The sequence below is a fragment of the Lissotriton helveticus genome, chromosome 1_1, assembly GCF_964261635.1.
Source record: "Lissotriton helveticus chromosome 1_1, aLisHel1.1, whole genome shotgun sequence".
Lineage (NCBI taxonomy): Eukaryota > Metazoa > Chordata > Amphibia > Caudata > Salamandridae > Lissotriton > Lissotriton helveticus.
In genome coordinates this window covers 372,958,204-372,978,146 of record NC_136057.1, presented here as the reverse complement: position 1 = coordinate 372,978,146, position 19,943 = coordinate 372,958,204, and the positions used below count along the sequence as shown (strand labels likewise).

The 19,943-nt window shown below is 47.7% G+C and overlaps 1 protein-coding gene across 6 annotated transcripts in view; it reads left to right on the top strand.

Annotated features, from left to right (window-relative positions):
• Positions 1 to 19,943, top strand: part of WNK1 (WNK lysine deficient protein kinase 1) — a 1,347,111-nt gene that overhangs the window by 1,285,660 nt on the left and 41,508 nt on the right. For 3 of the 6 annotated variants that reach the window (XM_078673696.1, XM_078673699.1, XM_078673701.1), the window contains one exon: positions 8,662 to 8,703. The exons of the other annotated variants lie outside the window; for them this stretch is intronic. In XM_078673696.1, coding sequence (XP_078529822.1) covers positions 8,662 to 8,703 — 42 coding nt within the window. The remainder of the gene's footprint in view (positions 1 to 8,661; positions 8,704 to 19,943) is intronic. 6 annotated transcript variants of the gene reach the window in all.

Sequence of the window (19,943 nt, the reverse complement as noted above, 5' to 3'; positions counted from 1 at the left end):
ATGCAGGGTGATCAGTATACGAGTATACAGGGTGATCAGTATACGGGTGTCCAGGGCCAGCAGTGTGTGAGTGTGCAGGGTCAGCAGTGTGTGAGCATGCAGGGTGAGCAGAGTGCGAGTATGCAGGGTGAGCAGAGTGCGAGTATGCAGGGTGAGCAGAGTGCGAGTATGCAGGGTGAGCAGAGTGCGAGTATGCAGGGTGAGCAGAGTGTGAGTATGCAGGGTGAGCAGAGTGCGAGTATGCAGGGTGAGCAGAGTGCGAGTATGCAGGGTGAGCAGAGTGTGAGTATGCAGGGTGATCAGTATGTAAGTATGCAGGGTGATCAGTATGTGGGTGTCCAGGGCCAGGAGTGTGTGTGTGTGCAGGGTCAGCAGTGTGTGAGCATGCAGGGTGAGCAGTACGTTGGTGTCCAGGGCCAGCAGTGTGTCAGTGTCCAGCGCCAGCAGTGTGTGAGTGTGCAGGGTGAGCAGTGTGTGACTTTGCAGGGTGAGCAGTGTGTGAGCGTGCAGGGTGAGCAGTATGCAGGGTTAGCAGTGTGTGAGTGTGTAGGGTGAGCAGTGTGTGAGTGTGTAGGGTGAGCAGTGTGTGCGTGTGTAGGTTAAGCAGTGTGTGACTGTGCAGGGTGAGCAGTGTTTGAGTATGCAGGGTAATCACTATGTGAGTATGCAGGGTAATCAGCTTTTCACCAAGCTCACACACACCACCAGCCGTCACTGCAAGCTTTCACCAGGCGCACACACACACCATTAACCATCAGTGCACACTTTCACCAGGCATACACACACCACCAGCCGTCAGTGCACGCTTTCACCAGGCACACAGAGTAGTGAGTGCAGAGTAGTGAGTAGAGTAGTGAGTAGTGAGTGCAGAGTAGTGAGTGCAGAGTAGTGAGTAGTGAGTGCAGAGTAGTGAGTGCAGAGTAGTGAGTAGTGAGTGCAGAGTAGTGAGTAGAGTAGTGAGTAGAGTAGATTAGTGAGTAGTGAGTGCAGAGTAGTGAGTAGTGAGTAGAGTAGTGAGTAGAGTAGTGAGTAGTGAGTGCAGAGTAGTGAGTAGTGAGTGCAGAGTAGTGAGTAGTGAGTGCAGAGTAGTGAGTAGTGAGTGCAGAGTAGTGAGTAGTGAGTAGAGTAGTGAGTAGAGTAGTGAGGTGAGTAGAGTAGTGAGGTGAGTAGAGTAGTGAGGTGACTAAAGTAGTGAGTGCAGAGTAGTGAGTAGTGAGTAGAGAAGTGAGTTGAGTAGTGAGTTGAGTAGAGTAGTGAGTAGTGAGTGCAGAGTAGTGAGTAGTGAGTAGAGTAGTGAGTAGTGAGTGCAGAGTAGTGAGTAGAGAAGTGAGTAGTGAGTTGAGTAGTGAGTAGAGTAGTGAGTAGAAAGTAGTGAGTTGAGTAGTGAGTAGAGTAGTGAGTAGAGTAGAGTAGTGAGTAGAGTAGTGAGTAGAGTAGAGTAGTGAGTAGTGAGTGCAGAGTATAGTAGTAAGTAGAGTAGTGAGTGCAGAGTAGTGAGTAGTGAGTGCAGAGTAGTGAGTAGAGTAGTGAGTAGAGTAGTGAGTAGAGTAGTAGAGTAGTGAGTAGAGTAGTGAGTAGAGTAGTGAGTAGAGTAGTGAGTAGTGAGTGCAGAGTAGTGAGTAGAGTAGTGAGTAGAGTAGTGAGTAGAGTAGTGAGTAGAGTAGAGTAGTGAGTAGAGTAGAGTAGTGAGTAGAGTAGAGTAGTGAGTAGGACATCACAGGCAGCAGCTGTGCAAGCTTCTTACACTCACAAGGAGACCACAGGCAGCAGAGGTGCAAGCTTCTCACACTCACAAGAAGGACATCACAGGCAGTAACGGTGCAATATTCGCACACTCACAAGGAGATCACTGGCAGTACACACCACATGAACACACTCCATAACACATAGCAACAATACATTGGCATTTACAATGCCATTAGCTCAAACTCAAATAAATCCGAGCCCGATTGCATTTCTAATGCTTGTTATATAATAGTGGATACCTGTTGTACAGTGCTTATCTCTTCTAAGGCTAACAATCTAGATTACTGTGGGTCTCCTAGTTCTAGAGTTCTGACTCGCTTGTTTGGCAGTTAGAGCTCTGGTCAGATGGGGAATGGTCCTACTTGCTCTGTGCTGCAATAAAGCTTATCATTACAAGTACTTACCTTCTGGACTACGTTTGTACTTACTACATTTGGCGACTTGGACGTGTGATACAACATCTGACCACAGATAAGTCTTTGAAACCTGCAGCTGAATATGATAGCAGAGAAGTAGCGCTTCCATTACCCCGCGAACCCTGTGCAGCGAGTGCCGTAAAGAAGATCCAAATGATGGGACAGCGACTACAGCAACAAGAAAATTTTATTGATCTAACTCCCCGACATCATCATTGATGAGAAAGTGACGTCGGATCTTCAACCTCCACAACGGTTTCGCAGCGAAGGTGACGTCAACATTGCAATTCTGGTAACGTATCAACTAGAGAGATTCTTTGGTATCCAAGCAACAGTGAGACGCACTGTTGGAACGCATCCAGTGCGTGTCTCACTACGCTACAACCTTGGTGTCAAGCGTACGTGCGTACTGACGCAGGACGCAGACGGCCATTTTGGATAATAGCGTGTTGACTGTCGGAAGTTACCGGAGAGACGAAACTCACCGAGTCATCATTCTTACGGTCATTAACAGTGTGGAAGTTCGGAGGGAGTCGAAGAGAACACACGGAGGTGACTTAAAACTTTTTAAATAAGCGCATGCGTTTTGAATTACACTTAAAAAAAACAGAGACATTGCATTTAACATCATCACATCAGACTCAACATAAAACGTACTTCATAGCGCTGTGACAAATATTGGTGTGTTTTTCCCTGATATTCACTTAACCTCAGTGAACGAGTTATACAACAAGGATGGCACAATCAATTAATGTTGCACTTCCTCCGCAATTCCTGAATGAACCAGGGAATCCCTCCATGGCATGGGAGGATTGGATAGTTATGTTCCATAACTACATAGAAGCTCTGGATGGGGAGGAATTTTCACCAAAAAGAAAAAAGGCTCTGTTGATGACCACATTAGGAAAAGAGGGTCAACGCTTATTTAAGTTTTTGCCACAAGCCTTGCCTTCTGGATCCACAGCTCAGGTAGATGAGTTCAAGGAGGCAATAACGAGACTAGAGACTAGATTTGGAAAAGAAGAAAATCTGGTCTTACAAAGATATACATTTTATAAGAATAAGCAATTAGAAGATGAAAGCATTGACGATTTCGTTGCACGTTTATGTGAACTTTCGGTGAAATGTAACTTCGGACAGATGGCCGACGAACTAATTAGAGATCAACTTATTGTCCAAGCTAACAATAGGAAAGTTCAAGAGCGATTGTGGGCAGCAAAGAATCCAACTTTAAAAGTAGCCATAGACATAGCAAAAATTGTGGAAGAAAGTGAAAAATGCATGAAAGAGCTACAGAAGAGTGGGTTAGAACCTAGGATTGCAGAAATATCTAATAAGGTAGTGAATAGTGACAATAGTGATGGGGAGGCGGCGGCTATTGCTATTGTCAGAAAAAAAGGATATGTTCTCCAGAAGAAGAATGTGCAACTTAACAATAAGGGTGGATCAAAAATGTGCTCAAGATGTGGGAGTTATTCACATACATCAGATGCTAAGTTCTGTTTCGCAAACAATAAGGAGTGTTTACGGTGTGGGAAGACAGGACACTTCGCCAAAATGTGCAAAAACAAAAATAACTCGAGGGTAACTAGTCAGTGAGTATAGTGAACTGAAGCGTGATGTGAATAAAATTTTAGTTTTGTGTGACACAATATGCACGTGTGAAGAACAAAGAGGGAGAATTATAAAAGCAGATTTTACTATTGACGGGAGGTCTATCAAATTAATGGTCGACACAGGTTCAAAGTGGACCATTATTCCTTTATTCTTGATGAAGAGTGTGTGGGGTGAAAGAGTTCTAAAAGAGTGTGACATTTTTCCGTCTGGCTATCAGGGGGAGAAGATTGACCTTTTAGGCTACTTCGATAGCAAGATTGAATTCAAGAATAGGTCAGCAGTAGGTAAGGTGTATATATCAAGTGATGGACCAGCCATTTTAGGACGCTATCAACAATATGATTTACATATTGTGGTTAATCCCAGAGCTGATGATCCAGTCTCAATAGTTGACAGTTCTTCGTTAAATGAGATTCTAGAGAGATTCAAAAATGTTTTTAGGGAACAATTGGGAGAACTCGTAGGTTACTCTCATCATATCATTCTCAAGGAGGGTAGTAATCCTGTACAACATAAAGTGAGGAGAGTTCCTTTTGCCTTGCGGAAAGAAGTTAGTCACACTGGAGGAAATGCTTCAAGGAGGTATCATCGAACCCATTGAAGCATCTCCGTGGGTTTCACCCGTTGTTATTTCGCAGAAACCTGATAATAAGATTAGGTTTTGTGTGGACCTACGTTCACTAAATAGTTGTGTAGTAGCTGATGTGTTTCCACTACCAAATATCGGGGAGCTGGTGTCGACACTCAAGGGAGCCAAGTTTTTTAGTAAATTGGATTTAAAGCATGCCTACCACCAAATTCGTTTAGATGATGTTTCCAAGCACTTGACCGTATTTTATCACCAGTGAAGGAACCTTCCAGTTCACGAGGTTACCATTTGGTCTTGTCTCTGCGGCCAGCGTGTTTCAGAGATTAGTCTCGGAAGTCTTTAAGGGTTTAGACAAAGTATTGTATTTTCAGGATGATATCTTGATTTATGGAGACTCGTTAGAAGAACACAATGGGATTCTACAGAGCGTGTTACGAAGGATAGATGATGCTGGTCTTACTTTAAGGAAAGAGAAGTGTGCGTTCCTTTTGAGAGAGATAGAGTACTTAGGCTTTTGTCTATCTGAGGAGGGCATAAAGCCTAAGAAGAACTTACTGGAGGCCATTGAGTTAGCTCCTTCACCTGTTGATAAAGATCAACTTCGGTCCTTCATGGGCTTAATTGAATTTTACTCAAAATTTGTGAGGGATTTTTCATCCAAAACTGCTCCTTTGAGATATTTACTGAAGAAGGGCGTTAAGTTTAATTGGGCTGCTGAACACGAATCTTGCTTCAGTTTAATAAAAAGGGAACTTAAGTCTGCTAGTGTCCTTACCCCTTTCGATACTGGTCGTTCCTCTGTCTTGATGGTTGATGCGAGTGGGGTGGGACTTGGTGCGGTGCTATTGCAGAAGCATGGAAGAGAAGAAAAGACCATCGCCTTTGCCTCTAGGCCCTTATCTGTCTCAGAATCCAATTACTCAGTCATAGAACGTGAGGCCCTTGCAGCTGTTTGGGGCACGAACTACTTTAGGACATATTTGTGGGGGTACAAGTTTGTTCTCCGTACTGATCACAAACCACTTGTTAATGTTTTAGCTCCAGGTGGAACTGGGAAGGGGTCTCCCAGACTGGCGAGACTGGCTTCTCGTCTACAAGACTACCAATATGTGGTGGAGTTTGTTCATGGCTGGAAGAACATTCAAGCAGATTGTTTGTCTCGCCTTCCTATGCACTCTCGTGAATGTGGTGATATTTCTGACAGTGTCTTAGATGACTTCGCAGTTGCAGTTGTAATGGGTGATGTTTTGTCTTTAGGGGGTGGGTCCTTTTCTCGTGATGACTGGTCAAAGGGAATGGAGGAGGATCAGGTTTTAAAGACAGTTGTCGATCTCATTTCTAAAGGGGCGAGAAGAGAAAGCACGGTTGTGCCTGAGGTCAGACCCTTTATGAGGATCTTAGATGAACTTTCTTTAGAAGGGAAGAATGTGTTAATGCGAGGTGATCGTTTTATTCCTCCTAGTTCATTGAGAAGCAGAATCCTTAGTTTAGCTCATGAGGGCCACTTGGGCCAAACCCTCACCCAGCGTCGTGTTAAAGAGAACTTTTGGTGGCCTACGGTCGATAGCGATGCTGTGGATTGTGTTGTGAGATGTAGTCTTTGTAAAGAGGGAGAGAAACGCTTAAAAATCGTAGGGTCACACTCACAACAGAAGATTGGGTTTGAGAATATTCCGTGGCACAGTATCTGCTTAGATTTTATAGGCCCTGTGAGTGAATTACCCATGAATCAACGTTTTGCCATTGTCGTGATTGATTGTTACACGAAATGGCTTAGTGTGCAATTTGTGAAAGAAATTAACACTGACACCACTATCAATTTCTTGAAGGGGGTCTTCTTGAATGAGGGATATCCATCTGTCCTTATCTCCGATAATGGCACTCAATTGACGTCACAAAAGATGGCTTCGTTTATACATGAGTGTGGCATCAAACATCAGAAGACAAGTCTTTACAATCCACAAGGGAATGGTCTCTGCGAGAGAGTGAATCGTCTGGTGAAGGGTGTGATTCAAATGTTTGTAGAGGGTGGCTGTTTTTCACATGAGCGTGTGCAGGAACTTGTGTGGGCTTACCGGTCAACACCTCATAAGAATGGAGGAAAATCTCCTTTTGAACTTATGCGTGGCCGTGCACCTGTTTCAAGATTGACTCCTGCATGGTTGAGGAGTTTGGATGGAGAGTTATTGCCCTCCAGTGTTGATTCTGTACCCATCTCGGTCGGTGATCTAGTTAAAGTGAAGCCGGGTAGGTATTCTAAAGGTCTTAGCAAATTTAGGGGTCCTTTTAGAGTCAAGAAAGCTTTTCCACATTTTGTTATTTTGGAAAATGGGGAGATTTGGAATTATAGGAGGGTAGCTCTGATGTGTCAGTGAGTAGAAGTTCTGGAGGGTGTAATGGATATTTGTTGGCCTCTGAGGGTGGTTCCCCATTCTCCTCTCAATCTGTTGGACGAGAGGAGGTGGGTGGTGGTGATGCTCCTACTTCTTTGAGTTTGCATGGTAATGTCCCGGTTGATTCTGCCCCTACGTCCTTCTCTGATGAGGCCAAGTCGAGGAGTTCTCGTCCCCGGCGCCCACCCACTTATCTGAATGACTATGTGCATTGAATTTATTGTTTGTTATCAATTTTTGTTTTTTCCTTATTAAGGGGGGAAGATAATGTGTATTGAATTTATTGTTTATTATCATTTATGTTTTTCCGTATTAAGGGGGGGAGATATGTTGTACAGTGCTTATCTCTTCTAAGGCTAACAATCTAGATTACTGTGGGTCTCCTAGTTCTAGAGTTCTGACTCGCTTGTTTGGCAGTTAGAGCTCTGGTCAGATGGGGAATGGTCCTACTTGCTCTGTTCTGCAATAAAGCTTATCATTACAAGTACTTACCTTCTGGACTACGTTTGTACTTACTACAATACCACATGCCCCCAGTGAGCCGTGGGTCCCATTGTCACATGTTACTGCCGCCTTTCAACAGTGTGAGTTGTGTTGCCTACATTTCTGTTGGCACTTATTGGAGATTTTTCCTGCGGGCAGGCCTTGTTTTTTTTCGCTCCGCTTTGCCAGCTCATGCAGACATCAGCGTTCTTTGAAAGTGCCATGTTTGCTTTTTGCAGCAAACCACATTCTGAAAATTGACATGCAGCTCATTTGCTTCTTTTCCCATCTTCTACTCTTATGTCACGTAAGATCACCCATTGCTTGGAAGATTACTGCCTCCCCAAAGGTGGTGTTTTTTTGGTTTTTTACTGTGAGTCAGCATGCTGGTGCTGATTATGCTGAAAGGACATATGCTCTGAAGGAGGGTTGCAGCTTTTGGACGTCAAGGTTGGGATGTTGTACACAGGGTAACAGTTCCATTTTGTAATTTCTTCCGGTTTTAGCTTCCCATCACAGTTGCTTGGGAGATTTTGTGTGTTTTTTCCCCAAATAGGCCTCGAAGAGGTCTGCTTGAGCATGACAGCAGGTTGGGTTTGTGATTTGACTCCTTGGAGCATGGTTCAGTGTATCGTTTGTGTCTGCTCAAATGTTATTTGGTGTTTCACCTAGGAGTATGATTTTTTTTTTACTTCTTCTGTGTTTTTGGGGAATAACATGTGCAATTCGGATTTACTTTGCTGATTCCTCTTTATTTTTCATTGATAATTCACCCACTGACTTAATCTGCTAGCAGCCCACGCATATAGGCATCTGATGTTATATTTTAGGAAGTAAATCATTGTAAAAAGTACTTAAGTATGACTCCTTTTGGACGAAGCAGGAAATAAAGCATGGCAAGAAGTGTATAAAACAAAAACTAAACTACGACTAGCGCAGGATGGATCAGTGCAAAAAACAGTCAACAGACAACAATGACCGTGAATCCTCCTAGAGATTACCATAAAGTCACCTGGTAAACATCTGCATCCTTCGGACCCTAGTAAACCCCAGGATACAGGTCAGGATAGACTTCTTATAAAAATGAAGTGTCGACATCTGTACGCAGTCAATCTAATGCCACTTGTTGAAAATCTTTTCTGACTTAACCTTTCTTAACAGCATGTGACATAGAAAACCGTAGATCAAAACACATTGTTGATTTCTGAAATCTGCAAAAACGTCATTAAATCCCCATTTCTCATCTGTGTGCATATGCATTGTTGTGCAGTCAAAAGAACTCTTGCAAAGTCACTGCGAGTTTGCCTGCTTGTTTGCTTACCCTGTCTAGCTGAGACACACTGTTTTGCCTTCAGATACTGAACATTTCAATCTGTTGTTTCTTAATGTAATAAACCACTCTCTTTTTATGCTTCAGGGAAGATGGTGAAAAAAGTCTGTCCTTGCAACCAGCTTTGTAGTAATTATCTCTTTTCTATATCTATATATGTGTATTTATATTTCATTATTATTTAAGGGATTGTGGGGAGGGCCTTTCACCTCATTTCCCGTTATAGCTCCCATCAAAAACTTGTCAGTCTAACTTAAGAAAGCCACTTACCAGTCGCTGGCCTGCGGAGGGCACGGACCTGCACATAAGCCTCAACTGATGATGCTTGTCTCACCTTACTTTCATTTTTAATTGTATTGTCTGAGGCAACTTGTCCCTGACTTAGTCCGAACAAGTACTCTTCGCTCTGTGACTTGTGGGATTGGATACATTTCTCAAAAATCTTTTTTTTTCTTTTTTTTGTTGTTGCAATAACCAGTGTAAAAAAATCCATATACAAAAAAAACAAAAGTCAATGTTTCATTTCATTCCATTAAAACATAACTAAACTTTAGATAAAATACTAGTATCAACCCATCGAGAAATCAACCATGGCCCTCCACACATAAAGACCAAGTTTCCGTTGTCTGTACCCTAAACAGAGTACAAACTAAACTCCAAATTAAAATTATGGAACTTAGCACGCCACATCTCAAAAGATGGCACCTCCAACTGAAGCCAAGAGGACGCTATACATAGCCGTGCAACCTCTGTGGCAATGAAAATTAAATAACGGAATTTATACATTGGCATACCATGACATAAATCCTCCCCAATCACTAACAGCATCATGGACGTCATAAGTTTTACTGATACTCGGGTGACCACTGAGAAAAACCGTTCCATATGACTTAACAAAAAAGCTACATTTGGACATAGAAAAAATACATGCAGAATATCAGTATTATCTGTAATGCACCAAAAACATTTCCCATCATTTTCGCCCCCCCATTTCAACATCACTGTCGCGATACAGATCTGAAAGAGACACGTTAGTATTAGATTCCTTACCTTAGAATATCCCCAGGCGTCAGACTGGATCCAGAAATTTTTGCGTAGCAGTACCCTTGCGCGTCGGTAGGCGTCGTCTGCGGCTCCGCGACCGTCGTCGGCGTCGTGGGCGCCGTGATGATGTCGTCGGAGTACTTAGACGCCGCCTCCGCGTGCTGACGTCAGTTCTTCTTTTTTCCGCGCCAGCAAGCGCAGATCTGGAAAAAGCAGTAACCCTAGTCATTTTTTGACTAACTTTTTGATCACTTTTGATTGTTCTCGAAGTCTTTCGACTCCGACGGTGCCGTAGGGATGCCCGGCTTTAAGCACTGCGATGATTGCGACCGCCTGATGTCGGTCACGGATCCTCACTGCGTGTGTTTATCTTGTCTCGGCGTCGACCACGACGACAAGGCCTGCTCAGACTGCCGGGCCCTCTCTTCGAAAGCCAGACGGGAGCGGTCCCGCAGGCGGCTCGAACTCCGGCAGTCGGTCCCGCGCTGCGAGAGGTCCCGATCCCATGGGAGGTCGAGGGACAGGTCGCGGGCTCGGAGCCACCACAGTTCCGAGAGTAGGCCGCACTCCTCCGGGTCGAAGTCGTCGTCAGGTAAGCGGCACAAGAAGTCCAAGCGGCGTCATCGCTCTTCGGACTCCCCCCGACGCTCGCACGATGCGGCCGGGGGTTCGGGTGACACCACCCACGCGGCTCCGACGGAGTCGCGTGCGCCGCGTCCAGCCCCGTCCAGCCCCATACCCTACGGTCCCTGGGCTCAACGCGACGCCGGAGGAGGTCGAGCGCTTCCTCATGGCCATGAGGAAACTCTCTCCTCCGACGGGCTCCGCGGCGCCTTCGGGCCCAGCGGACCCGTCTGGGACCCCTAGCGGGTCGGGGGGATCTGCCCCGACGCCGTCGGGTGCTTCGGCCCCGGCGCCGCCGACGCCTTCGGGCCCGGCACCGCAGGTTCCCGTTATCCCGACGACGCCGGCGCCGAGGGGTTCAGTTGTTCCAGTGCCGCCGGCGCCTTCGGGCCCGACGCCACTGGACCTCCTTCGGGATCTGGTTCGTCGCCGGTGGACCTTACGACCTCCCCGGCGTCGGACCCTCAGGTGTCGCCTCCGGCGCCGTCCTCGGGCGGCGCCGTCCCCGGTTCCACCTTCGTTCCTGTTCCGGCGCCGGGACGGCCCCGATGGGCGCCGCTCCAGACGTCGTTTAGAGAGTTTCGCTTCTATGAACAGGCCCCATTAGTTGAGAACCCTGAGTTTCAGGAGATGGGTGATGAAGAGGACTGGGAGGGGTCTGAGGACCCTCTGACCAGAGAGTGTCAGTCTCACGAGGACTGGACAGGAGACCTTGGGGAGGCCAGTGGCCTGGACACTTCTCCAGACACTGGTTTTGTATCCCCTCCTACCGTGGCTTCGGAGGAGGGGGCAACATATAGTGTGGTGCTGATGAGGGCTGCCAAGGCCTTGGGCCTTGAGCTCCCCGTAGCGGCCGTGAGGACTAACCTCCTCACTGAGGTCCTTAAACCGCAGTCAAGCTCGGCCGAGCCTCTGCTGCCCTTTAATGAGGCCTTGACCGACGTTCTTCTGAGCACTTGGTCCAAGCCCGCTACGGGTTCGCCCGTAGATAGGAACGTGGCCAGACGCCACCGCCCAGCCCCGGGCGACCCATGTTTCCTGTCCTCCCACCCTACCCCCGAGAGCCTGGTCATCCAGGCCTCCAATTCCCAGACCGCATTCCCGTCGGCCCCGCCGGACAGGGAATCCAAGAGGTATGACCAGTATGGGAAGAAGATCTTCTCATCCCTTAGTCTGGGCCTGCGGTCTTCCAACACCGCCTGCCTCTTGGGACGTTACACCCACTCTGTGTGGGATACGGTCGCGGAGGTGCTGCCAGAGTGTCCGTTGGAGGTACGGGCCAAACTCGGCCAAGCCCTTGTGGAGGGCCGGGATGCAGCCAAGTATTCCATCAGGTGTGGGCTGGATACCACCGACTCGCTAGGTAGAGCGATGGCAACGACGGTGGCGGTCAGAAGCCACGCCTGGCTGAGGTCCGCCAACTTCTCGGCAGATATCCAGAACACACTCATGGACATGCCGTTCGATGGCCGTCGCCTCTTTGGCGACAAGGCAGACTATGCGCTTGAGCGCTTTAAGGACTCCAGGGCTACGGCCAAGTCCTTGGGCTTTCGGGCCAGCGCCAGCAATCGGCTGCCTTTCACTCCTTTCGTGGCCACGGAAGGGGTGCGCCCACACGCGCCGCCAGCCACGCTCCACAGGGCAATACCCAACGCGGTGGCGGCCGTGGGAACCGCCGTCCGGGCGGTCGGGGGCAGCGGCGAGGTCAGTCCACACCTTCCCCCGCAGCATCCGCCTCAAAACCCTCCTAGTCTGTGCTTTCAGGCCCATGTGACGCCAGTGGGGGGCAGGGTTCGCCATCACCACCTCCACTAGCGCACTGTCACATCGGACAGGTGGGTGCTGCAAATCGTCCGAAGGGGCTACTCCCTCCCCTTCGAGGTGACTCCTCCAGCCATGCCTCGGCAGAACCACCGTGTATCGGGGGATCATTTGCGACTTCTGCAGGAAGAAGTTACGGCCCTCTTGGCCAAGGGGGCCATCGAGCGCGTTCCTGGGCCAGAAGTAGGGTGTGGTTGCTACTCCCACTACTTTCTGGTACCCAAGAAGGGCAAAGGGGGCCTACGCCCTATCTTGGACCTAAGGAACGTCAACGGCTTCCTCCGGAAGGAGAAGTTCAAGATGCTGACACTGGCTCAGGTCCTGGCTGCCCTGGACCCAGGAGACTGGATGGTAGCGTTGGACTTGCAGGACGCTTACTTTCATATCCCCGTCCTGCCTGCCCACTGGCGCTACCTGCGGTTCATGGTTGGCCACGAGCACTTTCAATTTACCGTGCTCCTCTTCGGCCTTACCAGCCCCCCACGGGTGTTCACAAAGGTGATGGCGGTGGTCGCAGCTCATCTGCGCAGGTTAGGGGTTTCAGTCTTCCCCTACCTCGACGACTGGTTGTTGAAGGCTGGCTCGCCCCAGACAGTCGTCAGCCACCTCCAGACGACGGCAGACCTCCTGCACCAGCTGGGGTTCTCCATCAATGTGCCGAAGTCACACCTGTGCCCCTCTCAGAAGCTCCTCTTCAGCGGAGCGGTTCTGGACTCGGCGCGGTTTCGGGTTTATCTGCCCGAACAGCGGGTCCGGGATATTCAGGCTCTGATTCCCATCTTTCAGCCATTATCCCGGGTTTCGGTCAGGTTGACGCTGCGGCTTCTGGGGCTGATGGCCTCCTGCATCCTACTGGTGCATCACGCCAGGTGGCGGATGCGGGCTCTGCAGTGGGACCTGAAGTTTCAGTGGGCCCAGCATCAGGGCAACCTATCCGACCACGTCCTGATCTCGGAGGGCACTGCAAGACAGCTGCAGTGGTGGCTTAAGGACCGCGATTGGGTCAGCGGCAGATCCCTCTCCCTTCCCCAACCGGAGCACGTAGTTGTGACGGACGCGTCCCTCCAGGGCTGGGGAGGCCACATGGGAGAGGCGGAGATCAGAGGCCTCTGGTCTCCGGCGGAGACCCGGCTCCACATCAACCTGTTGGAGCTCCGGGCGATTCGTTTGGCACTGAAGGCATTCCTCCCCTCTGTCCGGGGAGTGTAGTGCAGGTATTCACGGACAACACCACCGCCATGTGGTACTGCAACAAACAAGGCGGGGTGGGGTCGTGGATCCTTTGTCAAGAGGCTCTTCGCCTTTGGTAATGGCTGGAACGCCAGGGCGTGACCCTGGTGGCTCAACACCTGGCAGGTTCTCTGAACGCCAGGGCGGACGAGCTCAGTTGTCGGTGCATGATGGATCATGAATGCCGTCTGAACTCGGACGTGGCGCAAGGCCTCTTTCAGCGATGGGGAGATCTATTCGCCACCGAAGAGAACGCGCAATGTCATCAGTTCTGCGCGTTGGAATTTCCAAGGCGGCACTCGCTCGGAGACGCTTTTCGTCGCGAGTGGAGTTGCGGTCTGTTGTACGCCTTTCCGCCTATACCACTTCTGCCCAGAGTGCTGAAGAAGATCAAGCGCGACCGGGCCCAAGTCATCCTTGTGGCTCCGGACTGGGCGAGAAGGTACTGGTATCCAGAGCTACTCAGTATGTCAGTCGATCCCCCGGTTCGTCTGCCTCTTCAGGAGGACCTTCTGTCGCAGCAGCAGGGGACGGTCCTCCACCCAAACCTGTCCAGTCTCCACCTCCATGCTTGGAGATTGAGCGGCGACAGTTGAGGCCATTTGACTTGCCTCCTGAAGTTTGTAACATCATTCTGGCAGCCAGGCGTCCCTCCACAAAGTCGGTATACGCCTTCAGGTGGAACAGATTTGTGGCATGGTGCACAGCAAAGGCTGTGGATCCCCTCAATGCCCCTCTTTCTGAGGTCCTTCTCTTCCTTCTTTCTCTTGCCCAGCAGGGCTCTGCTCTGGGCACTATCGAGGGCTACCTTTCTGCCCTTTCAGCCTTTTTCAGGCTGCCTGATCAACCTTCTTTGTTCAAGTCCCCTATTGTTAATAGATTTCTTAAGGGCATCACACACACGTTTCCTCCTGTTCCGTTTGTGATGCCTCAGTGGGACTTGAACCTGGTTCTTACATTTCTGATGTGCGCTCCCTTTGAGCCACTTCACAACTGTCCTCTTCGCCTTCTGACTTTGAAGACTGCTTTCCTGGTTGCCATTACCTCTGCCAGGAGAGTGAGTGAGCTCCAGGCCTTTTCTTGTACTCCACCTTTCCTTTCTGTCCATCCGGACAAAGTGGTGCTGCGTACCAAACCTTCTTTCCTGCCCAAGGTTGTCACGGCCTTCCACATCGGGCAGTCTATCACCTTGCCAACCTTCTTCCCGCCACCGCATCCCTCTAAAGAGGAAGAGCGGCTCCACCGTCTAGACCCAAAACGTGCGCTCTCATTCTACTTGGATCGCACACGCCAGTTCCGGGTGGATGACCAACTCTTTGTTGGTTACGTGGGCGCGAAGAAGGGGAAAGCGGTGCACAAGAGGACCATCTCCCGGTGGATCATCCTGTGTATCCAGGAATGCTACTCCTTGGCTAGGAAGGAGCCTCCTGCTGGATTGCGGGCTCATTCTACCCGAGCCACGGCGACTACCACTGCCCTGGGCAGGGGTGTGCCCTTACAAGACATCTGTCAGGCGGCTACGTGGGCATCGCTGCACACGTTTGCAAGACACTACTGCCTGGACAGCCAAGTCCGGAGGGATGGCTTCTTTGGCCGTTCCGTCCTCCAGGACTTTCTGGTGTGATTATTGGTTCGCAGACCCACCACCGGGGTTGGTATTGCTGGGGTATCTATTCTAAGGTAAGGAATCTAATACTAACGTGTCTCATTCAGATGCACAAGTTACTACTTGTGTAACGATATATCTGTAAGAGGCATTAGTTAGTATTAGATTCCTTACCGACCCACCCATCCTCCCCGTTCTGCGAACCATTATCTAGGGTTAGGGTTGTCCCCTTTCAGGGCCCTAGTTTCAATGGCACCAGTGTTGGTTTTTAACATGGCTCTGCGTTTCTGACACGGAAAAGCTGTGTCTAAGAACTGACGTCAGCACGCGGAGGCGGCTTCTAAGTACTCCGACGACGTCATCACGACGCCGCAGACGACGCCTACCGACGCGCAAGGGTACTGCTACGCAAACATTTCCGGATCCAGTCTGACGCCTGGGGATATTCTAAGGTAAGGAATCTAATACTAACTAATGTCTCTTACAGATATATCGTTACACAAGTAGTAACTTGTGCATTAATACCGTTTCATAGTGTTGTGACTTTAAATTTGCCGCAAAGAGTATTTTCTCTGCAATCTCTATCGACCTCTCTACAGAGACTGAGTTATCCCCAAGCCAGTTCCCCCACTTAGAGTTGAATTTATCCAAATCATCCGTCCTAGCTGATAACAATAGTTTATAAAGAGACCCGATTTTTTTCTTTGCGGCGAATAGCTTCTACAATCGTATAGGGTGTTATAGCAGCTGCATGTTTACCTAAGAAATCCCGTATTCGTAAAAACTTAAAGAATTGAGTTTCCGGTAAGTGATATTTATCCGCCAAGCATGAAAAAGGGGAGAAGAGCCCCCCACCCCCGCCCGATAAAAATCCCTGATTTGAGTGATACCTTTCAATCTCCAATTAGCTGCAACATGGTCCCAGAATATCGAGGGGAGTATCTGATCTGCAGAAGTAGCTTTATAATAAGATACCCTTGGCATCTGAAAAGTTCTTCGAACTGGGTTCCAAACTTTAAAAACTGATCCCAAGATTTTAAAATGGGTTATCTTCTAATAAGTGCCATCAATTCTTTTAAACAGACAATTATTGGCCTCAGAGTCAAGAACCATCTGATATATAGAGGGGACCTCAGCTGGGTTGCTAACTTCCTCTTCTGTCAATAAAATGCGCATTTTGCCAACAAATAATAATTTTTAAAAAACGGAACCAACCATCCACCTCTATTCTGAGGGAGAGTCATAAAACGAACAGCTCTACGCTGCTTCCCTGGGGCCCACAGATATCTAGCACAGACTGACTGCAAATATCGAAGTTGGGCTTGAGGTATTTCCAGAGAGACTGCTCTAAAAAAGTACATGACCTTGGGTAAGGTATTCATTTTAAAAAGGTTAGATCTCCCGACCAAAGAAAGATGTAAGCTCTCCCATTTCTCTAATGATAATTTCACCTCATCGATGATGATGCCCCAGTTGACCTCAACTAGCTCTTTTAAACAAGATTGAATTTTGATACCCAAATACGAAGCTTCTTTGACTACTCTCGATCAAAGTTTGGTTCGTACACAAATTTTGTGTTTAGATGTATTCATCTTATAACCAGATACGAGACTAAACTGAAATGCTAGATGTTGAATTTCAGGTGGAGCAGTGTCAAGGTCCGAAGTTACTATCGCAATATCGTCCGCATAAGCAATACAGAATATTGATCCTGATGGACAATAAAAGGTGGAATTATTTCGCTCTGTTCTAACATGTTTATATTAGGATTAATATAAAGAGCGAGCAAGGACAGCCCTGCCGTGTACCTCTGGAAATCTGTACCATCTCTGAGCTACTACGCATTGAACAGATCTTAGCAGTGGGGGAGCGGTATAAAACCCTTAGAGCCCAAATAAAACCCTGGCCAAACCCCATTCGCTGCAGGACCCTCCAAGGGAAATCCCAGGCTACGCGATCAAACGCTTTTTCGGCATCGACTCAACCTGACTCAACCTGCGTGATGTCGAAAAGGGCCACAACTCTGTTAATGTGATTTACTGTCCCCCTTCCCGGAATAAAACTGTTCTGGCGTAACAAGACCAAGGGAGAGATAACTTACGCCAACCGATTCGCAAGAATCTTTAAATAAATTTTGCCGTCACAGTTGACGAGTGAAATTGGGCGATAGGACCCTGGTAGGTCAGAAGATTTATCTTTCTTTTTAAATATTATGATGTTCGCTTCATCCCAGGATCGTGAAGCATCACCCAATCGAGCTACTTGGAAAATCTCAAACATATCGACCTTAAGATCTTGAAAAAAGGTTGTATACACCCCAACAGGGAGTTTATCCGGGCCAGCGGATTTCCCCCCTGCCATACTAAATGTAGCCAGCTGCAATTCATCAAGATTAATAGAGCTGTCCAACATCTCGACTTCCTCCCGACCCAACCGTTCTCAAAAGGAAGAAGGAAGCCCTAAATCTAAAGAATGATCCCCCGCGTCCTGTTCAGTATGAAGGTCTGTATAAAAGTCATAGAGTACTTTAAGGATCTCTTGAGGATCGTATACTGTAATACCCACATTCTTTTTCATGCCCTGAATTCTCTGCAGGCCTACTTCATTCTCAGCTTCTGAGCAAGGCAGCGACCCGTAGCCTCCCCATATTCATAACACTCTTTTTTATAGATTTGATATTTTTTCGCAATTTCTTCACTCCAGACTAGATTAATATTGGGTTTACATCTAGCCAGCGTTGCTTAAAGATCAGATAAATTATTCCCAGAGGTTATACCACCTGCCAGACCTCCTTCCGCTGTCTTAAGTTTGCTATATAGCTCCTGAATGAAAACCTTGGCCTGCCTTTGTTTATAGAACCCATAACTCATTACTTCACCTCTGAAGCACACTTTAAATGTGTCCCAGACCACACCACATGAGGTTGAATGCCGATTAGTTTGAAAAAAGTCTTTATTACAGCCCCTCATGTGCTCAATAAAAGTAGTATCCAAAAGGTGCTTCCTATCAAAAGTGAAAACTTTTGGGGATTTAGATGTCACCAACATGGGAATGTCAATTACAACTGGCGCATGATCCGAAGTAATCCTTGGGTAAACTTGTATTTTGGTGTCAGCAAACAATAAAGGGGATACAAAAAAATAGTCGAGCCATATCAGCTTACTATGCGGATAAGAATAGAATGTATGCCCCGGGTCTTGCGGATGTAAGCTACCCCACACATCCACTAAACCATGATCAATGAGAAGATGGTACAGAGCCTTAAAAACCTTAGGTTTCCTACTATTATAGTTCTGGATACCGGTATGTAGCTCGTTCCCACTCAGAGTGATTTAAACTCGCCTCATAAGACCAGTGGGGTTGGCCATAATGTGAGTTCTCCATTTAAATGTTCCAGAACGAGGGCCTTGTCAGTATTAGAGCCATAAACTGTGCATAATGGGAACCTCATTTCCCCCAGAATACATTCCTGGATAGCCCAACGACCCTGATTATCAACAGACTTGCATCCTGTGATTATTACTGATGGCCTAGCCAGAATCGCAACCCCCTAGTCATATTTGATTGCTTGGAGACTGCTACAACAGAGTAACCTAAGTCTGACAAAATCTGACGCTTTTCCCATGGCGTATGTGTTTCGCGCAAACACACAAGATCGGGCTGAATCACCTTGAGCTCTGCTGCCACTCTTTGCCTCTTATAATTATTAAGGCCGCAGACGTTTAAAGTGCAAATTCGGAGACCTAACTTGCCCATAAATTAAGTAAATCTACCAACATTTGAACTATTCCAAAATCCAACATCCTAGAGATTCTTGAAACTACAATGACATTGTGGATTGTTTTTCTTTTTCATCTCCCCTCCCCATCAACCCCCATCATCACCACCCCCTGCCCTCCCCACCCACCCCACCCTCCAAAAGTGTCCCGCCCTCCACGATCCCACCCTATATGCCCAAAATAACATACCCCATTTCTCGTAACAGCAACTATAATACAGGTGCAGCGGGCTGGTGTTCCAAACAGCTATAATAACTCAACCAGTTAGAAATTGTAAATAGAGTGTACATAAAGTGTCCAAAAAAAAAAGGCCCAAGGGAAAGGGTTCGCCCACAAAGCAGGTTGTACATTTTTCAACAAAAATATAGTAGGCTTATTCCCAATACGCTACAGAATAGCCCAATCTCAGCAACTAAATGCAGCAACAATATATTCATAAAGACTGTAGAAAATCTTTAGCTATACCCTCAGAAGTAAAACCTGAAGTATGTTTTTTATGGAGGACTTTTAGCTTTTCTGTATTCAGTAAGAAAGCTTGGGCCCCCTTGGCCTGAAAAGGTGCAATTAATTGGTGCAGCTGCCAACGCTTCTTGACCGTTTGATGGCAAAAGTCAGGGCGGACAAAGAACTCTGTTACCTTCCCAGTTCTTTTTTTTTATCCAGTCGAGCTAAATCTTATAGTGCCTCAAGAGCAAGAAAGTTGTTGAGGGAGATCAGGATAGCTCTAGGTCTTGTAGGTGCTTGCCCAGATCGAGAGTGCACATGGAACGGAAACGGATGCGCCCTGTGAATCTCTCTCTGTGCCAATCCCACTGGACAAGTTCGGGGAAAGCTTCTGTAAAAAACTCGATAATGAACTTGCGCGGGTATTGTCCTTCCATACCTTCTGAAATTTGGAGAACCCTTAGATTGTTACGACGAGCCCTATTTTCTAGGTAAGCCAATTTCCATTGAGTGTCATCTTTTGTGGCCCGAAGAGTCACAGTCCAGGCATTCTGTGCCGCAAGTTCATCCTCCGTGCAAGTCTTGGTTATGCAACGTACGGAATTCTGGAGCTTACCGTATGAGCTCTCAACCCATGTCTCCTCCCTATGAGTCGTGATGGATTGATAGATCTGATCCAGTGAGACCTCTTCCAATGGTGTCTCAGCCGTTTTTGTTTTAACCCTGTCCATGTTGTTGCTGGGACGAGAGATCTTATCAGTTCCGGTTGAGAAGGAGTAGTCTCATTAAAGAGCATTAGTGCCATTGTTGCCATCTAGCTG